Source organism: Leuciscus leuciscus, assembly GCF_965113295.1.
Source record: "Leuciscus leuciscus genome assembly, chromosome: 2".
Lineage (NCBI taxonomy): Eukaryota > Metazoa > Chordata > Actinopteri > Cypriniformes > Leuciscidae > Leuciscus > Leuciscus leuciscus.
In genome coordinates this window covers 37,494,352-37,514,164 of record NC_138726.1, presented here as the reverse complement: position 1 = coordinate 37,514,164, position 19,813 = coordinate 37,494,352, and the positions used below count along the sequence as shown (strand labels likewise).

Below are 19,813 nucleotides of genomic sequence, written 5' to 3'. Positions count from 1 at the left end.
GGAAAAAAAGTTTTTATTTCTCAGAAGAACATGTAGCATCTGTGCTGAGCCCATACTTTACTTTAAAAGACACTTAATATTCATTAAAATTATCGATTTGACTGCACTGACGCTATTGGATAAGAACAAAACTTTAACTGAATTGAGCTGGATGATGACACAACTCTCCTGATTCAACTTTGTTTTAAATTTACATATTTGCAACATCAACACTGTGACTTAACAGAATTGAATAAACACAACGGACTCGAGCTGAATAACTACACAATTGACTTTCATAGAACTGCTTATAGCTGAATTAAACTCATTTAATTATTAATGAACTTTACACAGCTATTGAACTGAACTGACACAAGCAGAATGATTACACTATTGTCTTCTGTAGAGCACTGTTACAGCATAATTTGAATTAGTCTCATATTTGATGAAGTTTGCATCAGTAATCGGTCGTTTTCTGTTTATTACTGTGAAGTTGCTTTGAAACAATCTGTATTATATAAAGTGCTACATAAATAAAAAGGTGACAACTTGATAAGAATCATCTATAAATTGATATCTAGCCTTCATTTTACCAATAAGATCTATTTGCAGAATTCAATTCAATATACATTTCAAAATATGCTTTTTATGTATCAAAAAAGACAACAATAATAAATAAATAAATAAAAACCCATTAACATTTGATGTTCAATATAAAAAGGACATCTTAAAACGTAGTTTAATTCATTTATTTTGTGTGAATTGAATCTGTATGTGTATATTTGTGGTGTGTTCTCACATGGAGAGAATAGGAGCGACCATATCCAGTGATGCAATGAGGATGCCGAGCTCTGCTATGAGTCCTGTCAGCAGCAGAGCCCACGTGGGCTCTCCGTTAGCTTTTCCGTGTCCAAAGACCTGTGCATGTGCAAACACATGAACACACAGTCAGCTGTTAGTATCACATATTTACATTTTAGGAACAACATTTTACATATGACATGCAAATGTTTGCTTTTATGGCATTTGTGGTTTGGCACAAAAAAGGAAGTAACTATAATCCAGAAACTCACAATACGCACATTTACATTTCACTGGAATTCATGTCAACTTTATCAGTCTTGTTATAAGTTTTAAGACACAGTATATCTACATGTTTTGAACCACATAAAAAATGCTGCTATTTCATTCTGTGTACTTGTTATTGTTATGAATAACATCAACATGATGAAAAAGTGTGTTATTTAGATATTTTGTGATCATAAATCAGAAGATCTCTCACTCTAAGGAAAGGGATGATGTTATCTTTAGCAATGGCTTGCAGGAGGCGAGGAGCTCCGGTCAGGGACTGAAGTCCTGCACCCACTGTGGAGAAGAATGAGCCAATCACAATGACCCAAGGAGAGGGCCAAGACAGTGTGCCAACCACCAAGTTTTTTCTGACTGCATCTCCAAATCTAAAAGACATACACAAGAATGCATAAGACACAACATGCTCGTTTCCATCTAAAAGTTTGTATTTGTACCCTCTAGATAGATAACTTACTTATCTCTCAGCACCGCACCTTCAATACAGGCCCCAAACAGAACCACAGAGCTGAAATCTGTCAAATGAGTCATGGAATTCTACGTAACTCTGAATGCAAAATAGGACTGCACACACTTTGTATAACAGAAAAAAAAAAAACAAAAAAAAACATACAGTTGATAAGAGTTTTAAGAGTTGAAATGGGTTATTTTAAACATAATATCAGTACCAACAGCAATAAAGGATACAGACAAGAGAGGTAGTTGTAATGGCCAGAATCGTCCCTATTGGTATAGACTTCTGTGCGTCTCTTAGATCTCCAGATCTGTTAGATCCTGCCATAATGCCTGTCGCAGAGACAGAGAGGGACAAAAATAGTGAAATTAAAGTAATTTTCCATTAAGTCATAATACTTAGATACTTAAAGGATAGTGCAGTCAGCTGACTATATATTATCCAGCGTATTACACAAGTACTTGCCAAATAAATATATTAGTGGACATTAAATAATGATTGGACTTAGTTTCGGCTAAGCTTTTAAAACTTTCACTTAGGAAAAAATTGTGCATTATAACATGTAACAGAGGGGATTGACAGGTTACAGCGTTGTCACTGACACTATGAAATAGCTGTTTACATCAACTGCGCCTTTACAGATAGGCAAAATGTTGCGGCTTGCAGTCCAGCTAGAAAGGCGTATTTTTTCTTTAATTGCCAATTTAAAAATGTACAAAAAATACATTTTCAAATTAAAATAGCATCATAATTGTTAATCGCAAATTTTTAGGGGGGCTGGGTGGAAATTTAGGGGGGTAAAGCCTTTCTAAAATGGGTCTAGTGACGTCCCTGATATGGGTGCCAACCAAAACAAGACAAATACGCAATTGTATTCTGGAAATAAGCCCAAAAAAGGAAACACAACCCGCCACTGACCAAATCTATAAACAAGTTATACTATATCTGGATTGGCAACTCTGCCTCCTTCCCATAGTGGCCCTCACATTCAGAATTTAAAATTATTTTACATGTAGCAAACACTAATAATATTACACAGCTTGATCCCTCGATTGACCAATCAGAATTAAGTATTTGAGGGTGTAATAAATAATGAATACATATGTTTCTTAACCAAAGAGGACATATAAGTTTTACCTGTGGCAGAAGGAAAAAAGATTCCCACCAAGAGGGTGAAGGAAGTGGCAATGTCAGCCGACACATAGAAGCCAAAGGTCTCCATGGAGCCATGGACATCGACAGAGGACAGACTTGCCTTTTCGAGAATCTGCCCTTTCTCCATGTAATCCCCCCACATGTTTTCTGCACATACATGCATAAAAATTTAATAAATAATACATATACAAAGCCACATATACAGTAATACATGTCAAAGAGCAAGTGCCTGGAAAAGAAGAGCCTTTTTTCAAATCTGTGTTTGCTTTCTTTTTTTTTTTTACCAGGATGACATGCTGTGGACCAGACAAGTGTGTCCTTACCTTTAATGATCCCACTGGCCAGCCCAGGAATGCCTGGAATCTCTGTAACATTGTTCTGAAAGAAGTACTCATCACAATGAGCACTGCTGGAATTCTCAGAGCTGCAGAAGTTCTTCCAAAGCTTGCTGGTAACTGTCTCATTACCGACAACTACTGTCTTTCCACAAACATCAAACAAATCACGAACCAATGTCCGGTTTCCTAACATACAGATCCTACACATGGTATAAAAAAAATAAATTAGGAATCAATTAATTGATCTAATTACATTTTCATTTAAATTTTACATTTTGTGTTTTGTTTTGTCTAGCAATATAAAGACTTACGGAAACTCAGGAGGGTGGAAGATGGATTTGACAGCTCCAGCGTAGATAGAAACAATGGAGATTATGACACAGGCCAGGAACAGGGAGGCTAATTTGTTGACATACTTGACCCCCACAAAGACAACTACAGCCATAAGGCTCAAACATATAGTGCCATACACTCGCATGTTATTCAGCATTGCACCACTCCCTGCATGAATATCTGCGGGATGGAATATGGCAGCCTGAGGAATCAGATATTTCTGTAGACAAAAAGAGTTGATGAATGATTATTTTCAGAGCTGGATCATTTTAGGTTTTGGATCATTGTGTGTGTGTGTGTGTGTGTGTGTGTGTGTGTGTGTGTGTGTGTGTGTGTGTGTGTGTGTGTGTGTGTGTGTGTGTGTGTGTGTGTGTGTGTGTGTGTGTGTGTGTGTGTGTGTGTGTGTGTGTGTTGTCATAATATAAGGAAACTGACCAGAAATATTTCAATTGCTCCCAGTATGTACATGGCAGCAGCGAAGGTTGTGCCTAAATAAAAACAGAGACCAACTGCACCACCGAACTCAGGGCCCAGAGACCGAGATATCATGAAATAGGCCCCACCAGCTGCCAATTCAAAATAAATAGATAAATACATTTGTGTGTGTTTGTACTGTGAAATATTATATAATACAAAGGAGTATAAACACTTCAAATTACCTGGAACTACACCATTGGTGGCTATGGCACTCATCGAGATTGCTGTTAACATTGTCTGTTAAAAATAAGATTAAATCATACATTTAAGCATAACCCTAAAGGGCTATCTTCTGCTTTCTGTATATCAAACTCACTGTGCAATGATTGCAGAGTTACAGAGCTCACATACTATACTGCCTGTCTGACTCATCAATAACAGCTGCATTTGAGGGGTAGATATTTTTCTGCAGTGAAAATAGCAACTTAATCTAATAATGTAATCCGGTTGATTCATGAATCCTCAAATTAATTTTAACTCAAATTAACCTACCCAGCTAACAGGGAACGTTCTCAGAACTTAGGATAACATTCACTTATTCTCATATCTAATTATCTTATCTAAGTTATGAACAAATTTTCTTCCAGTAACATTAACAGAACTTTCTTTTAAAGTTAACTGGTATTTAATAATGTTCTCAAAAACTTTTTTGAGACATTTTAGTTGGATCTTTATATGTTTGTTTTTTTTATGAAAATGTTATACTTAAAACTTTTTAATGTTCTCTAAACATTCTGATACGTTCCCATAGTGTTTGCAAAATGATCAAATGGAATGTTCCCTTAATGTCTGCATAACCAAGAAAAAACATTGAAAAAACTGGACGTTTTAAACGTTCAGAGAACATTCAAAAATGATGTTTTTATAACTTAATGAGAACGTTTTCTAATTTTTAGAACCTTCTTAGAACATATTTTTGTTAGCTGAGTAACATCTGCTATACATTTTGTTCCAGGTGTCAAAATGTAGCATTTAAACGTACTATTTTGAAACTTGAATGCTTTAAAATGCTACTTATCAGACACGCTGTCATAGAAAAGCATACAGATAAAGGACTGTACTCAACCTGTGATGTGACCTGTGAGTTACCAAAGTATTCAGTCATGCACAACCAGACTCGTCTATGCGAAATCTTGCATATGTGAATTTATTCAAATATATTTTTTTTATGAATGTTCTTTTTGTTCAATATATCTTTTGATATCAGATACTCATAGTTAATTTATCCTATTCAGACATAGTTAACCTTTGTTCTGAGGATGTAAGCCAACATGTCTAAATTTTGTTGCCACATCTCCAAAAGTTGAGACATAGTATCTTATATCTTTCTTATCGCCGTCTGGTATCCTGTCTCAACTCAAATGTGTTCGCATAAACTCATTGTCTTACTTGGAATCAAAGTACAAAGAGTAATATTATAAGGTCTTTAGACATGAATAAAGTGTTAAAACCACTCTTGCAGGATGTAGAACCAAGCGGTCAAAGCTTAGAGTGGTACATTTGACCATTTCTTTATCTGACCTGAATATATGTATTTGATAGTGTTTGCGAAGTTGTCTTTCTTAGAAATCAAATCAAGGTACAACGAGAAATACCAAGAATTGTATTAAGTTATTTCCCTAGTAGTCCCTTCCTGTTATGTAAGCACAGCATATCATTTTTTTTTGTTTCAGAAGACATTTTATTTGACATACTGACATACTTTTATATTATTTACTGTCTGTGTCTTGTTTTGTACAATTGTCCATTGCCAGTGACGAACTGCTTAAATGCAATGCAAGCTGTTTTTTTACAGGACAGATACACAGGCAAAAGTGTGGCAGAAAAGCCATGATAAACACAGCCTGATAGTGTACTTATGAGGGTGTGTCTGCAGTAACTCACGCATGAACAACACATGAGAACGATGAGAAAGGACTGGACGACACCTGCTGTTCCCACAATCCAGGTGAGACGCAGAAAAAGAATCACACCAAATATGTTCTGCAGACATGGGAGGTACACTCCCATCAGCGTGCCCATATTAGGAGACTACAGAGAAAAAAGCAGGAAAGAGAAAAGTCTCTCAGAATGTTTTTTTTCTTTTTTTTGGTTAAAGTGAAAATATCATTTTCACTTTTTAAATAACCTTGGGCACTTGTCTTCTGGATGCATCAGCACTTTCTGCCTCTTCATGTTCTTTGGCTCCCTGAGTAACATTTGTGTAATTGACCAGCCGGCTGAGGAGAGACGAGACCTTCGGCCGGATGTCCAGCTCTTCCTAAGGAAACATACCCCTCAGTACCACATATACGTATAGCGGAATTCTACAACAAAGCATTTTTCCCACTATTCATGTGTTGTTATTTTAGATTTTAGATTATACATTTAGTGGGAACTAAGTACAGCAAAGTGAAGAAAATGAAAATGAAAAATTAACCTCAAACAGAGCCAGGTTTCTGTCGTAGTAGTCATTCCTCTTAGATGCTGAATCTGAACTGCTGAGAAAGGGACTGTCTTCTTTATGATTGCCATGACCTGGAGGGGGAGGGCATTTACAATGTATTTACTGGATTTAACAGACATACAGTATCCTTGATATGAAGTTTGAGTTATTGAAAATAATCTTCTTTGTGTATATGTGAATGGTGTCCATTAGCGTTTAGATTTCTTTTTTCCCCCTCCATCCTTAATTTGCTTTACTGTTTTTATTATCCTGTTCCATTGTATCATCTTTTTTTTTAAATGTAACATTTATTTCCCCTCAACTGATGAAGGATTCCCCCCCCCCACACACACTTTTTTATATCCAGACACTTTTAGGGTGGAGTTTATTTTCTCAGAATAACTTTTTTCGCCCACAATTATGTAATTTCCTGTCCCGCCTACTGAGTTAATGTCACTATGTCCCATTCTTTACCCTCTTACATTGTGCCATTGTGTAACAATTGAGTCAAATGAAATCATTGTAATTATATATTTTTGGAATCATCTTCATATGTACAAACTTTGTGGAGTGTGTGGAGATCTTGATTTTGTTTAGATTTATTAGGCTGATATTCCCAACCTTCAAAGACATTCAATGAGAAAATGGCATTTTGAATCATACGGTAAAGATACAGAGAAAACCACATAAAAACTCTTCAAAGGAAAAAGCAGTTTAACCTTTTTTTTGCACCAAATATTTTACACAGCCTTATACATTTCATGATTTCTTAACAGTAGTCAAATAATGAAGCTAAATTCATAGTCTTTTTTAATGATTTAGTTTAATAAGAACTGAATGAATCTAGATAAATAATGCTTTGCAGCTCCTCAAGAACTCTTTTCTAAGATTGGCATCAAGCACTAAACGCATTTTGTATATCTGCTTCCCTGAATCTTTCTCCCTCTCCATTTCTTTCGTTATGTCCTTTAATCAGGTCACTGAATCAGAACACTTAATCAGTTTGATTGTTTTTGTGTCCTCACACTCTCTGCTTTCACAACAAATGTCAATACAAACACAAGCGAGGCACCCAAATACAGTGCCAGTCTTAATACACTTTCTGTGATAGATACAGTATCACTGCTAAATTTGTCAGGTTCATAACAATTAAGCAGTTTGGTCTGTATCGCCCTATAGACTTTTTTTGTTTTTTGTTTGCACGACAACCACATTAAATGCATTAGCCTGTCCATCTAACTGTTTTAAGTGGTTTGGACATGAGCCTCATTTAAGAGAGGGGAAAGAAGAATTTATATATTTTAACATGTGCAATTAATCAGTTCATAAGCTCAGAAAAGATGGTCACCAAATATACTTTCTCAAAAATATCTAAACTTGAGACAAATTATAAGAAAAAATCGTATGGTCTGAGGACAAGATTGTGTCTCTGTTTGTTTCCTATAAGTCTCACTCACCTGTGTCCAGGGTTAATGTGCCATTATAGGTAGAGTTTGCATTAGCATTGTTGTGGTGGATCAGCATGTTTGTCTATGTACAACAAGGCAGGCAGCACTCTGAGCAGTGGTCATAGTCTATATCCAGGTCAATGTGATCTATTAACTGTTACTGAGAGACGAGGGGGATCAGTATTCACACACACACACACACACACACACACACACACACACACACACACACACACACACACACACACACACACACACACACACCGCTCAGATTCAGAGAACATCGACTGATCACAAACTTTATGCTACAGTCTCACACACCAGATTCAGTGTGCAAGCAGAATCACACACTAAGTGTTTAGGGTCAAGAACACAAAAAAATATCACTATCTACCTTCCATAAAACTTCTAATCCAGAATATTAACACATTTTAAACAGTCGTTTAATTAATAAAATGCCTGAAAATTCAGAAAATGGAACAGCCATTCTGCAGTGGTGAAATCTTATATTGGAATATGTTCTTTATTATATTGCAACATGTTCTTTATTGTATTGTAACATGTTCTTTATTAAATGAGAAAATGAGAATAGTAAAATGCTGCCATCTAGGGTTATACATTGACAACTGTTCTTTCCTTAGTCTGTATTACAGTAATGATAAAATGTGGAGCGATTTTAAACACTACAAAGATGTTTACAATTTGTATCCTAAGCGTTTTACCAAATTATTTATAAGAAAAGCCCAACAGAAATGATTTGACAGCCCCACACCCAGCATGTCTCTTGCTGTGTCTGCAGGAGGGGGAAGCAAGAGCTTTATGGTGGCGGGTCTGAACACGTTAACAGGAATATGCCAAAAGCTGTTGTTCAAAGCCAAAGCTATAACCACACAAATGTAGAGTTTAGTGTGAGGTGAAGTCTCAACAACATTTATCCAATCTAGAGAACAAGAACATTATTTGTTCACATTGAAGATTGTATAGTTACTTTTTACATGCTACACTGTCAGCAACAGTCTTTAAACATCACACAAACAAGCTGTTGTTCCACATGTACGTGGGAAGACTCAGGCACATTTGGTAACCAGCTGCAGATTTAGTTCAAACATCTGCAAATTGTTGCTCAGACAATAGCCTAAAGGTAGACCAGCTTCAGTGCAAACAGCCTCCAAAGTGGAACATATTAAAGAGATAAAATGCATTTTATTTAATTTTATTTTAATGCTGGAAAATGCAAAAGCTGATTAACCTCAGGAAGAAATTAACCAGCTGGTAAGGAGCTTATGTATGAAATAATCATACTGTAACGATCACCAACTGGAGTGCCCTTGAGAGCCACCAGAGGGCACTCCACATAAGACTCTCCTATTCACTCACAAACTACAATTCCCATAACTCACTGCCTGGACTCATCATCACTTATCACTGATCACATTCACCTGTACCTCATTCACTGATTGTATTCACCTGTCTCATCCTGTTAGTCTGTCTATTTATACCATGTTCATTCATTCACTCACTGCGAAGTCTTGTTGTACTGTCAGTCTGCATTTCTGAGCGTTTGTTCCGTGTTTGTTTTCTGTTTTGACCCTGGACTGTTTATGGGACTCTGTTTATTGCCGCCTTCCTTGACCACTGCCTGTTTACTGGTTTACGAATTTGGATTTCCCTTATTTAATAAAGCTGCATTTGGATCGATCCTCTTGTCTCTGAGCATTCATGACAGAAGACTTCGCCACTTCAGATCCAGCAGCCGAGAAAGAACCGAGACCCACCATGGACCCACTAATCAGTCTCTTCCGCCTCAGCCAAGGTAACCGATCCATTGAGGAATATGTTGATGAATTTTGTGAGCTCTGCCATGGGGTAGACTTGGACGAGGCAGTCTTAAAGGATAGTTTCCGATATGGGCTTGAGGACATGTTAAATTATCTCATGCCTGACAACACCCCTCAATGGACTTTAGGTCAATATATTGAATTCGCCCTGAGGATAAGCGGCTCATCCTCTTCTGTGGGCCCTGTGGATGAGGGTTCCCATGAACTTACCACACCCGTTGAACCAGAATTCTGCTATACCTCCCCGTACTCTCGTTATGTCTAAGCAGAATTTCCAGAGCCCTGTCGCTTCTCAGCAGATCTTCCAGAGCCCTGTCACTTCTCAGCAGATCTTCCAGAGCCCTGTCACTTCTCAGCAGATCTTCCAGAGCCCCGTCACTTCTCAGCAGATCTTCCAGAGCCCCGTCACGTCTCAGCAGATCGTCCAGAGCCCCGTTACGTCTCAGCAGATCGTCCAGAGCCCCGTCACGTCTCAGCAGACCACCCAGAGCCTCGTTACGTCTTAGCAGAATTCCCCGAGTCCTCTACTGTTGAGGGGGCGTTTCCAGAGACTGTCCCCGTCACGCCAGCCATCAAGCCAGTCACCGGATCGGTCTATTATCGTCCAGGACTGGTATCCAGTGTGGCCGATACCCCGCTGAGGTCAGTACGTGTTGCCATAAAGGCCATCGTGCAGGAGTCTCGTCCCGCTGAGACTATCCTGCATAAATCATGTTTCACCGAGACCTTCCTGCCTGAGCATCTTCCTGCCGAGCCTGCACTTCACGCCAGTCCAGCCGAGCCTGCACTTCACGCCAGTCCAGTCGAGCCTGCACTTCACGCCAGTCCAGAGCTGTGTTCACCGCTGGTCCTGCCCAGCACAAAGCCTTCACCGCTGGTCCTGCCCAGCACAAAGCCTTCACCGCTGGTCCTGCCGCCCAGCTCAGAGCCCTCTTTTCCGCTGGTCCTGCCGCCCAGCTCAGAGCCCTCTTCTCCGCTGGTCCTGCCGCCCAGCTCAGAGCCCTCTTCGCCGCTGGTCCTGCCCAGCTCAGAGCCCTCTTCGCCGCTGGTCCTGCCCAGCTCAGAGCCCTCTTCGCCGCTGGTCCTGCCCAGCTCAGAGCCCTCTTCGCCGCTGGTCCTGCCCAGCTCAGAGCCCTCTTCGCCGCTGGTCCTGCCCAGCTCAGAGCCCTCTTCGCCGCTGGTCCTGCCCAGCTCAGAGCCCTCTTCGCCGCTGGTCCTGTCCAGTTCAAAGCCCTCTTCGCCGCTGGTCCTACCCAGTTCAAAGCCCTCGCTGCCGCTGGTCCCGTCAAGCTCAGAGCGCACTGATCCTGATCCAGAGCCAGAGCTTCACGTCAGTCCTGCAGAGCCAGAGCTTCACGTCAGTCCTGCCGAGCCAGAGCCAGAGCTTCACGTCAGTCCTGCCGAGCCAGAGCCAGAGCTTCACGTCAGTCCTGCCGAGCCAGAGCCAGAGCTTCACGTCAGTCCTGCCGAGCCAGAGCCAGAGCTTCACGTCAGTCCTGCCGAGCCAGAGCCAGAGCTTCACGTCAGTCCTGCCGAGCCAGAGCCAGAGCTTCACGTCAGTCCTGCCGAGCCAGAGCCAGAGCTTCACGTCAGTCCTGCCGAGCCAGAGCCAGAGCTTCACGTCAGTCCTGCCGAGCCAGAGCCAGAGCTTCACGTCAGTCCTGCCGAGCCAGAGCCAGAGCTTCACGTCAGTCCTGCCGAGCCAGAGCCAGAGCTTCACGTCAGTCCTGCCGAGCCAGAGCCAGAGCTTCACGTCAGTCCTGCCGAGCCAGAGCCAGAGCTTCACGTCAGTCCTGCCGAGCCAGAGCCAGAGCTTCACGTCAGTCCTGCCGAGCCAGAGCCAGAGCTTCACGTCAGTCCTGCCGAGCCAGAGCCAGAGCTTCACGTCAGTCCTGCCGAGCCAGAGCCAGAGCTTCACGTCAGTCCTGCCGAGCCAGAGCCAGAGCTTCACGTCAGTCCTGCCGAGCCAGAGCCAGAGCTTCACGTCAGTCCTGCCGAGCCAGAGCCAGAGCTTCACGTCACGTCCGCCCGTCCAGAGTCTCGTCCCGCCGAGACTGAATCTGTTCCTGAGCCTGAATCTGTTCCTTTTTCTACACCTGTGTCTTCGGACAAGATGGCCGACTCCACGCCTGTGTCTTCGGACAAGATGGCCGACTCCACGCCTGTGTCTTCGGACAAGATGGCCGACTCCACGCCTGTGTCTTCGGACAAGATGGCCGACTCCACGCCTGTGTCTTCGGACAAGATGGCCGACTCCACGCCTGTGTCTTCGGACAAGATGGCCGACTCCACGCCTGTGTCTTCGGACAAGATGGCCGACTCCACGCCTGTGTCTTCGGACAAGATGGCCGACTCCACGCCTGTGTCTTCGGACAAGATGGCCGACTCCACGCCTGTGTCTTCGGACAAGATGGCCGACTCCACGCCTGTGTCTTCGGACAAGATGGCCGACTCCACGCCTGTGTCTTCGGACAAGATGGCCGACTCCACGCCTGTGTCTTCGGACAAGATGGCCGACTCCACGCCTGTGTCTTCGGACAAGATGGCCGACTCCACGCCTGTGTCTTCGGACAAGATGGCCGACTCCACGCCTGTGTCTTCGGACAAGATGGCCGACTCCACGCCTGTGTCTTCGGACAAGATGGCCGACTCCACGCCTGTGTCTTCGGACAAGATGGCCGACTCCACGCCTGTGTCTTCGGACAAGATGGCCGACTCCACGCCTGTGTCTTCGGACAAGATGGCCGACTCCACGCCTGTGTCTTCGGACAAGATGGCCGACTCCACGCCTGTGTCTTCGGACAAGATGGCCACCGCCGAGCCAGTGTCTCGGGACAAGATGGTCTCCGCCGAACCAGTGTCTCGGGACAAGATGGTCTCCGCCGAGCCAGTGTCCTCAGCAGAGTTACCCTCAGCAGAGATGGCTGCCGACATGCCTTTCCCTGAGCCGGTGTCTGTTCCAGATCCAGAGCCGGAGCCAGTGTCTGTGTCTGTTCCAGTTCCTGAGCCGGAGCCAGTGTCTGTGTCTGTGTCTGTTCCTGTTCCTGAGCCAGTGGTGCCAGTTCCAGTGCCAGTTCCGGTGGTACCAGTTCCAGTGCCAGTTCCGTTGGTGCCAGTTCCAGTTCCCGAGCCGTTGGTGTCTGTTCCAGTTCCTCCGCCGTGGCCGCCCGAGGGGTCTTCTCCGCCGTGGCCGCCCGAGGGGTCTTCTCCGCCGTGGCCGCCCGAGGGGTCTTCACCGCCGTGGCCGCCCGAGGGGTCTTCACCGCCGTGGCCGCCCGAGGGGTCTTCACCGCCGTGGCCGCCCGAGGGGTCTTCACCGCCGTGGCCGCCCGAGGGGTCTTCACCGCCGTGGCCGCCCGAGGGGTCTTCACCGCCGTGGCCGCCCGAGGGGTCTTCACCGCCGTGGCCGCCCGAGGGGTCTTCACCGCCGTGGCCGCCCGAGGGAAAGTCTCCGCCCAGGCCGCCTGAAGGTTCGTCTCCGCCCAGGCCGCCTGAAGGTTCGTCTCCGCCCAGGCCGCCTGAAGGTTCGTCTCCTCCCTGGCCGCCTGAAGGTTCGTCTCCTCCCTGGCCGCCTGAAGGTTCGTCTCCGCCCTGGCCGCCTGAAGGTTCGTCTCCTCCCTGGCCGCCTGAAGGTTCGTCTCCTCCCTGGCCGCCTGAAGGTTCGTCTCCTCCCTGGCCGCCTGAAGGTTCGTCTCCTCCCTGGCCGCCTGAAGGTTCGTCTCCTCCCTGGCCGCCTGAAGGTTCGTCTCCTCCCTGGCCGCCTGAAGGTTCGTCTCCTCCCTGGCCGCCTGAAGGTTCGTCTCCTCCCTGGCCGCCTGAAGGTTCGTCTCCTCCCTGGCCGCCTGAAGGTTCGTCTCCTCCCTGGCCGCCTGAAGGTTCGTCTCCTCCCTGGCCGCCTGAAGGTTCGTCTCCTCCCTGGCCGCCTGAAGGTTCGTCTCCTCCCTGGCCGCCTGAAGGTTCGTCTCCTCCCTGGCCGCCTGAAGGTTCGTCTCCTCCCTGGCCGCCTGAAGGTTCGTCTCCTCCCTGGCCGCCTGAAGGTTCGTCTCCTCCCTGGCCGCCTGAAGGTTCGTCTCCTCCCTGGCCGCCTGAAGGTTCGTCTCCTCCCTGGCCGCCTGAAGGTTCGTCTCCTCCCTGGCCGCCTGAAGGTTCGTCTCCTCCCTGGCCGCCTGAAGGTTCGTCTCCTCCCTGGCCGCCTGAAGGTTCGTCTCCTCCCTGGCCGCCTGAAGGTTCGTCTCCTCCCTGGCCGCCTGAAGGTTCGTCTCCTCCCTGGCCGCCTGAAGGTTCGTCTCCTCCCTGGCCGCCTGAAGGTTCGTCTCCTCCCTGGCCGCCTGAAGGTTCGTCTCCTCCCTGGCCGCCTGAAGGTTCGTCTCCTCCCTGGCCGCCTGAAGGTTCGTCTCCTCCCTGGCCGCCTGAAGGTTCGTCTCCTCCCTGGCCGCCTGAAGGTTCGTCTCCTCCCTGGCCGCCTGAAGGTTCGTCTCCTCCCTGGCCGCCTGAAGGTTCGTCTCCTCCCTGGCCGCCTGAAGGTTCGTCTCCTCCCTGGCCGCCTGAAGGTTCGTCTCCTCCCTGGCCGCCTGAAGGTTCGTCTCCTCCCTGGCCGCCTGAAGGTTCGTCTCCTCCCTGGCCGCCTGAAGGTTCGTCTCCTCCCTGGCCGCCTGAAGGTTCGTCTCCTCCCTGGCCGCCTGAAGGTTCGTCTCCTCCCTGGCCGCCTGAAGGTTCGTCTCCTCCCTGGCCGCCTGAAGGTTCGTCTCCTCCCTGGCCGCCTGAAGGTTCGTCTCCTCCCTGGCCGCCTGAAGGTTCGTCTCCTCCCTGGCCGCCTGAAGGTTCGTCTCCTCCCTGGCCGCCTGAAGGTTCGTCTCCTCCCTGGCCGCCTGAAGGTTCGTCTCCTCCCTGGCCGCCTGAAGGTTCGTCTCCTCCCTGGCCGCCTGAAGGTTCGTCTCCTCCCTGGCCGCCTGAAGGTTCGTCTCCTCCCTGGCCGCCTGAAGGTTCGTCTCCTCCCTGGCCGCCTGAAGGTTCGTCTCCTCCCTGGCCGCCTGAAGGTTCGTCTCCTCCCTGGCCGCCTGAAGGTTCGTCTCCTCCCTGGCCGCCTGAAGGTTCGTCTCCTCCCTGGCCGCCTGAAGGTTCGTCTCCTCCCTGGCCGCCTGAAGGTTCGTCTCCTCCCTGGCCGCCTGAAGGTTCGTCTCCCCCCTGGCCGCCTGAAGGTTCGTCTCCCCCCTGGCCGCCTGAAGGTTCGTCTCCCCCCTGGCCGCCTGAAGGTTCGTCTCCCCCCTGGCCGCCTGAAGGTTCGTCTCCCCCCTGGCCGCCTGAAGGTTCGTCTCCCCCCTGGCCGCCTGAAGGTTCGTCTCCCCCCTGGCCGCCTGAAGGTTCGTCTCCCCCCTGAAGGGTTGTCTCCCCCCTGGTCGCCTGCACAGCCTGCGCCGCCCTGGTCGCCTGCACACCCTGCTCCACCCTGGTCACCTGCACAGCCTGATCCGCCCTGGCCTCCCATCCTGCTGCAGTATCCAGGTCCTCTGCCGCTCCACGGGCCTGGCCCTCCATCCCGCCCCCGGGTCCGCCTCCGCTCCACCTCCCTCCTGGACAGTTTAGGAGCGTCTGGAATCCGCTCCTTAAAGGGGGGGCTATGTAACGATCACCAACTGGAGTGCCCTTGAGAGCCACCAGAGGGCACTCCACATAAGACTCTCCTATTCACTCACAAACTACAATTCCCATAACTCACTGCCTGGACTCATCACTTATCACTGATCACATTCACCTGTACCTCATTCACTGATTGTATTCACCTGTCTCATCCTTTTAGTCTGTCTATTTATACCATGTTCATTCATTCACTCACTGCGAAGTCTTGTTGTACTGTCAGTCTGCATTTCCGAGCGTTTATTCCGTGTTTGTTTTCTGTTTTGACCCTGGACTGTTTATTGGACTCTGTTTATTGCCGCCTTCCTTGACCACTGCCTGTTTACTGGTTTACGAATTTGGATTTCCCTTATTTAATAAAGCTGCATTTGGATCGATCCTCTTGTCTCTGAGCATTCATGACACATACATTATTTCATACATAATAATCATATTAATATAATAATTAATATATAAATAATAATTATTAAGTCCTGTTAATAAATATTTAACGGTTTACAGATGATGTCAATTACACAGCCAAACTTTTACAATAGTGTTTCTTTTAACCTTAACAAACAATAGGGATGGATTGCCTTTTTTAAAGTGTTTTTCCTGAGAAGAGAAGTTTGTTACACAATTAGCCCATCACTGGTAGACTGAATTAGATGAGTACAGTTGAATAAGCCTGTGGAATTGGACCCTGCTGGGAGAGCAGAACATACGAAGGCTTTGATGTGCGTTAATGAGGGAGAAGAAGCTGTACTGTATGACGCTCCAGTAATTAAAAACATTAGCAAAAGGCAAAAATATATACTATACTCAAAAGTACTATGAAAACAACACTGTAAAAAAAACAACAAGCAAATAATGCCAATAAAACCCTGCAAATAATTAATTGATTATTATCAGATTTTAGCTTTTATATTACAATATACTTTAAGGTCTACACTGAAAAAAAACCATTTTGTGTTTTCCTAGCATGCACTTGGACATGCTTAATTAATAGTATTGCATTGTTTTTCCATTTGACAGTTTTTATTTACATTGCTGAATTTGTTGTTGTGTTTAGTAACCTGTTACCTCTTGGGATGTCAGGATGAATTTGCTCCTCTACCTAAAATTATTATTTAGCTGATTGTTACCCTTGTCATGTTTCATGTTCCAACTATTGAGGTGTGTGTGTGTGTGTGGTGATTTAAATGATTCCCTTAGTGTTTTTCCCCCTTTTTTGTTGCTTGTGATTGTTAATGTGATGAGAGTTTATGTTATGGAGTCAATAGTTTCAGAGAAAACTGACACTTTGCTCTCCACAACATGTATATTTCTCTTTGTAAACATGAGATGATTGCATTCAATATTGCACAATTTAAAACAAAATAAAGGGAACAATTCTCTATGTAAACAACTCTTTTATGTACATACAGCTTCATCATCTAGTTACTTGATATAAACAGGTACGCTACCGTTTAAAAGGTTTGGGTTTGGTACGTTTTTTCAAAAATGTTTTTGACAGAAGTGTCTTTATAAAAAAAATACACTAAATACAGAAATATTTTTCTATTTTGACACCTAAACATGACACCTTTTTTCAAGATTCTTTGATGAATAGAAAGTATAAACGAACAAAATTTGTTGTAAATAGAAATATTAACATTGTAAATGCCTTTACTGTCACTTTTGATCAATTGAATGCTTTCTTGCAAAAAAAAAGTATTAATTTTGAGAGCTTGATATATGCCCCTATTTAGCACAAGCTTTAGATGACCCAGTACGATTCAAAGCAGATCAATGTCTGCTTTTATACCTTTTATTTTTTTTTTTTTTTTTTTTAGCTCTGTTCCTGATCTTGATGAAGTCAACAAAACAATTTCATATGTGAGATTAGCCAGAGAAGTCAGTTTAAGACATTCTGTGCTGCAGGTACAGCCGTCTCTCAACAAGAAGTAATATGTAATGTGGAAGAGGATCTATTGTTACCTTGAGAAGTCAGAGACATTCTTTGGGGTTAAGGACTGCCAGGCAGCTCCCACTCGAAAATAACCGATGTTGCTTTTTCTGTGTCAAATAACTACTCCTTCAGGTTATAAAGAAGTATTGGTTGTCAGGAGCCAGTTGAGGAACAGTAGAACACACCAGGTCTGTGCTAATACCACTCATGAAAAAAAAATTAAAAAAAAACTTTGCCAAAGACAACCAGCTAGAATAACATCTCTGTTAGATTATAGTTGTCTTTCTTTAGCTTACGCTGTTGCTAATGAACTCTGAAAGCTTGTTGGCCACACAAAACAGAACTGTGCACTATTTATGTCATATATTTAGGAAAAAATACTCTTTATCCATCTTCTTCCCTCTCTTCATCTCTTTTCCTCTTAGTAACATGGAAGTAAGGCATGACTGGGTGTATGGGTTTGACTGAGAGCTGATGCTTTTCCATTACAGGCCTGTTTCAGCACAATGACCGCAGTGTGTACTGCTTTAAACATGGCTGAGCTGACACACACACACAAAAAAGAAAAAGTTAGCAGTGTGAACACCCTCCTTCTGCTCTGCCCCTCCTAAATTGAAATGCCCCACCAGTGCGACTGCCACACAAGACTCTTCTTCATCAATCTATGCTTATGCATTGAAAATCATATTGGTACTCATTTGGTATTTAGAGATCTATACAACCTCAATGACCACCCAAAATATATTTTCTCATGTCTATGTGGTGATCAAAAGGCTGAAGTGATGCTGAATGTTAAATTACTCCACAAACTTGCAAAAAGGCATGCAGATACATCAAGTTTTGTTTTATTCAGACCTGCCCTGTCATGGACAAACACATCTTCTGCTAGGAAATTTGAATCTAAGGAATTGGATTATAATTATACTTCTGCAAGTTTTCCAGCCTGTTATTTCCATACTCAGAGAGAAAGTGAGCGAGAGAGAATATAAAGAGCCAGTGATAACATTAGATTATCGAAAATACATGGGAAATATATGACGTGAAAACCAGTTTTTGTATATATAGTATATTTGCTTTTTTCTATAAAAAAATATAGAGATAAAATGTTCTTTTGGGGTATGTATTTAATTTGGATTGCACACCATTAATTCTTTGCTGTCCATTTGATATCATGTATGACATTATTATATTTTTTACTGCTGTTGCAATGATTCATTTATAATAAGCTGTGTGCTGTAAGGGAAGAATCTGCATATACAATTTTTTCCCCCTGCAGTGATTCATTCAATGATTCACTTTGTTCATTCATTTCAACATAAAAGTACAGCCTATAGGCAAAAACATGAAAAGACCAGCTTGAGCAATGCTATCATCCCTTCACCTTACTAACAGTGAAATATTAGTATACAGTACATGGGCTATATATCTGTATGTATGATGGTGTACATATCCCATTTACAAAAGCCTCACTCGACTATTATATATCCCAAATTTGAGCCCTTTTACCCAGACACAGACCTGGTGGTCTCTCAATATGACATTACAGCTGCAGTAAACAGATGCTTATGTCTCTTAATCATGGGCTGCACGTCTTACAATTCGTTTCTCTCTTTTAAAATGTGCTAGAGAATGAAATGGAAAATATGGAGGAAATAAATGCCAGTTAAACCCTCAGCTGCTGTCTTGGAACAAAGAGGTCTACATCTTTTGTGTCCATGAATACTTGAGGCCTGTCCCATTATTGCAGACCCCCCGGTCCCGCCTCTGCTTTGGCTCTATATTGTTTTCCTTTGTCGCCACAGTGGTGTCTGGCATGTCAGCACTGTGCCAAGAGTCTCAGCGTGAGTTACTTTTATATCCCTCCCCTTACATCACATATACGTCATTTATAGAGATGCAATTTTTCCAACATGATAAAGGTCCCTCAAAACTTTCCAACAACTGGGATGTAAGTAATCAGTGGGTTCTATGAAGTTAGTGACTAAACAATTGTCATGATAACTAAATAGCTGATGCTTGAGGATGTCTGTCACGAATACTAGGGTTAAATCTAACTTTTAAACTGAATAAACTTTCAATCTTAGCTCCTGATGTAGTTAAACCAAAAGTTTTATGCTTAGAGGGATGTTTTTCACAAAGTGATACATGAAAAGAAAACTTACCATCTGAGCTAACTGTGTCTCCATGTCCAGGGTATCCTCCCTGTCCTGTGTCTCTGTAATCCACCCAGTTTATACCCTCCAGACTGTCATAGTTGGACGGTGAGTTATCCTGCACTGGTACCACAGTGAAATGGGGCATGTTTTCACCCGTTCAGTGTGAGTATCTGTCCCTCTCTTTCTCTTCTTTTGGCAGATATCACGTTCCCGGCCAGCTGAACTCTCCCTGAAATCTCCAACACATTCCTCTAGTCTTCCCTCACTTCCTCTCAATCTATTAGCATAGTCCCCACCTTCTACTCCTAGTCCCTCCTCCTGTTCGGACAAATAGAGAGGCTCTGACACTTTGGCCCGTCTCACAGTTTCCCCATGCTCTTGCTCTCACTAATGTTTCCCGGTTTAATATGTGAATCACAATCTTCATGAGGAAAAGAACTGTTGTTAAAATCCAGACCCATTACAGTCTTTGCATAAAAACAGCTTAAAGTAAAACATTATACCATTTATATGCTAAAATCTCTCAGTTTTCAGTTTCACAGGGGAAAACCTTTCAT

General features: G+C 44.3%; 1 protein-coding gene across 3 annotated transcripts in view; it reads right to left on the bottom strand.

Moving 5' to 3' along the window:
• slc12a4 (solute carrier family 12 member 4) overlaps positions 1 to 19,527 on the bottom strand; it is a 31,324-nt gene extending 11,797 nt beyond the window's left edge. Inside the window, exons 1-13 of one of the 3 annotated variants that reach the window (XM_082161131.1) lie at positions 19,263 to 19,527; positions 6,245 to 6,342; positions 5,954 to 6,085; positions 5,710 to 5,856; positions 4,008 to 4,062; positions 3,784 to 3,914; positions 3,327 to 3,568; positions 3,001 to 3,215; positions 2,660 to 2,824; positions 1,756 to 1,854; positions 1,526 to 1,583; positions 1,262 to 1,436; positions 779 to 897 (exon numbers count right to left, since the gene is read on the bottom strand). In XM_082161131.1, the coding sequence (XP_082017257.1) occupies positions 779 to 897; positions 1,262 to 1,436; positions 1,526 to 1,583; positions 1,756 to 1,854; positions 2,660 to 2,824; positions 3,001 to 3,215; positions 3,327 to 3,568; positions 3,784 to 3,914; positions 4,008 to 4,062; positions 5,710 to 5,856; positions 5,954 to 6,085; positions 6,245 to 6,342; positions 19,263 to 19,401 (1,775 nt within the window). In that variant the 5' untranslated portion in view covers positions 19,402 to 19,527. Of the gene's footprint in view, positions 1 to 778; positions 898 to 1,261; positions 1,437 to 1,525; positions 1,584 to 1,755; positions 1,855 to 2,659; positions 2,825 to 3,000; positions 3,216 to 3,326; positions 3,569 to 3,783; positions 4,063 to 5,709; positions 5,857 to 5,953; positions 6,086 to 6,244; positions 6,343 to 7,707; positions 7,911 to 19,262 lie in introns of those variants that run through there. The other 2 variants (XM_082161129.1, XM_082161130.1) reach the window with 2 other exon arrangements.
• Positions 19,528 to 19,813: the final 286 nt, after the last annotated feature.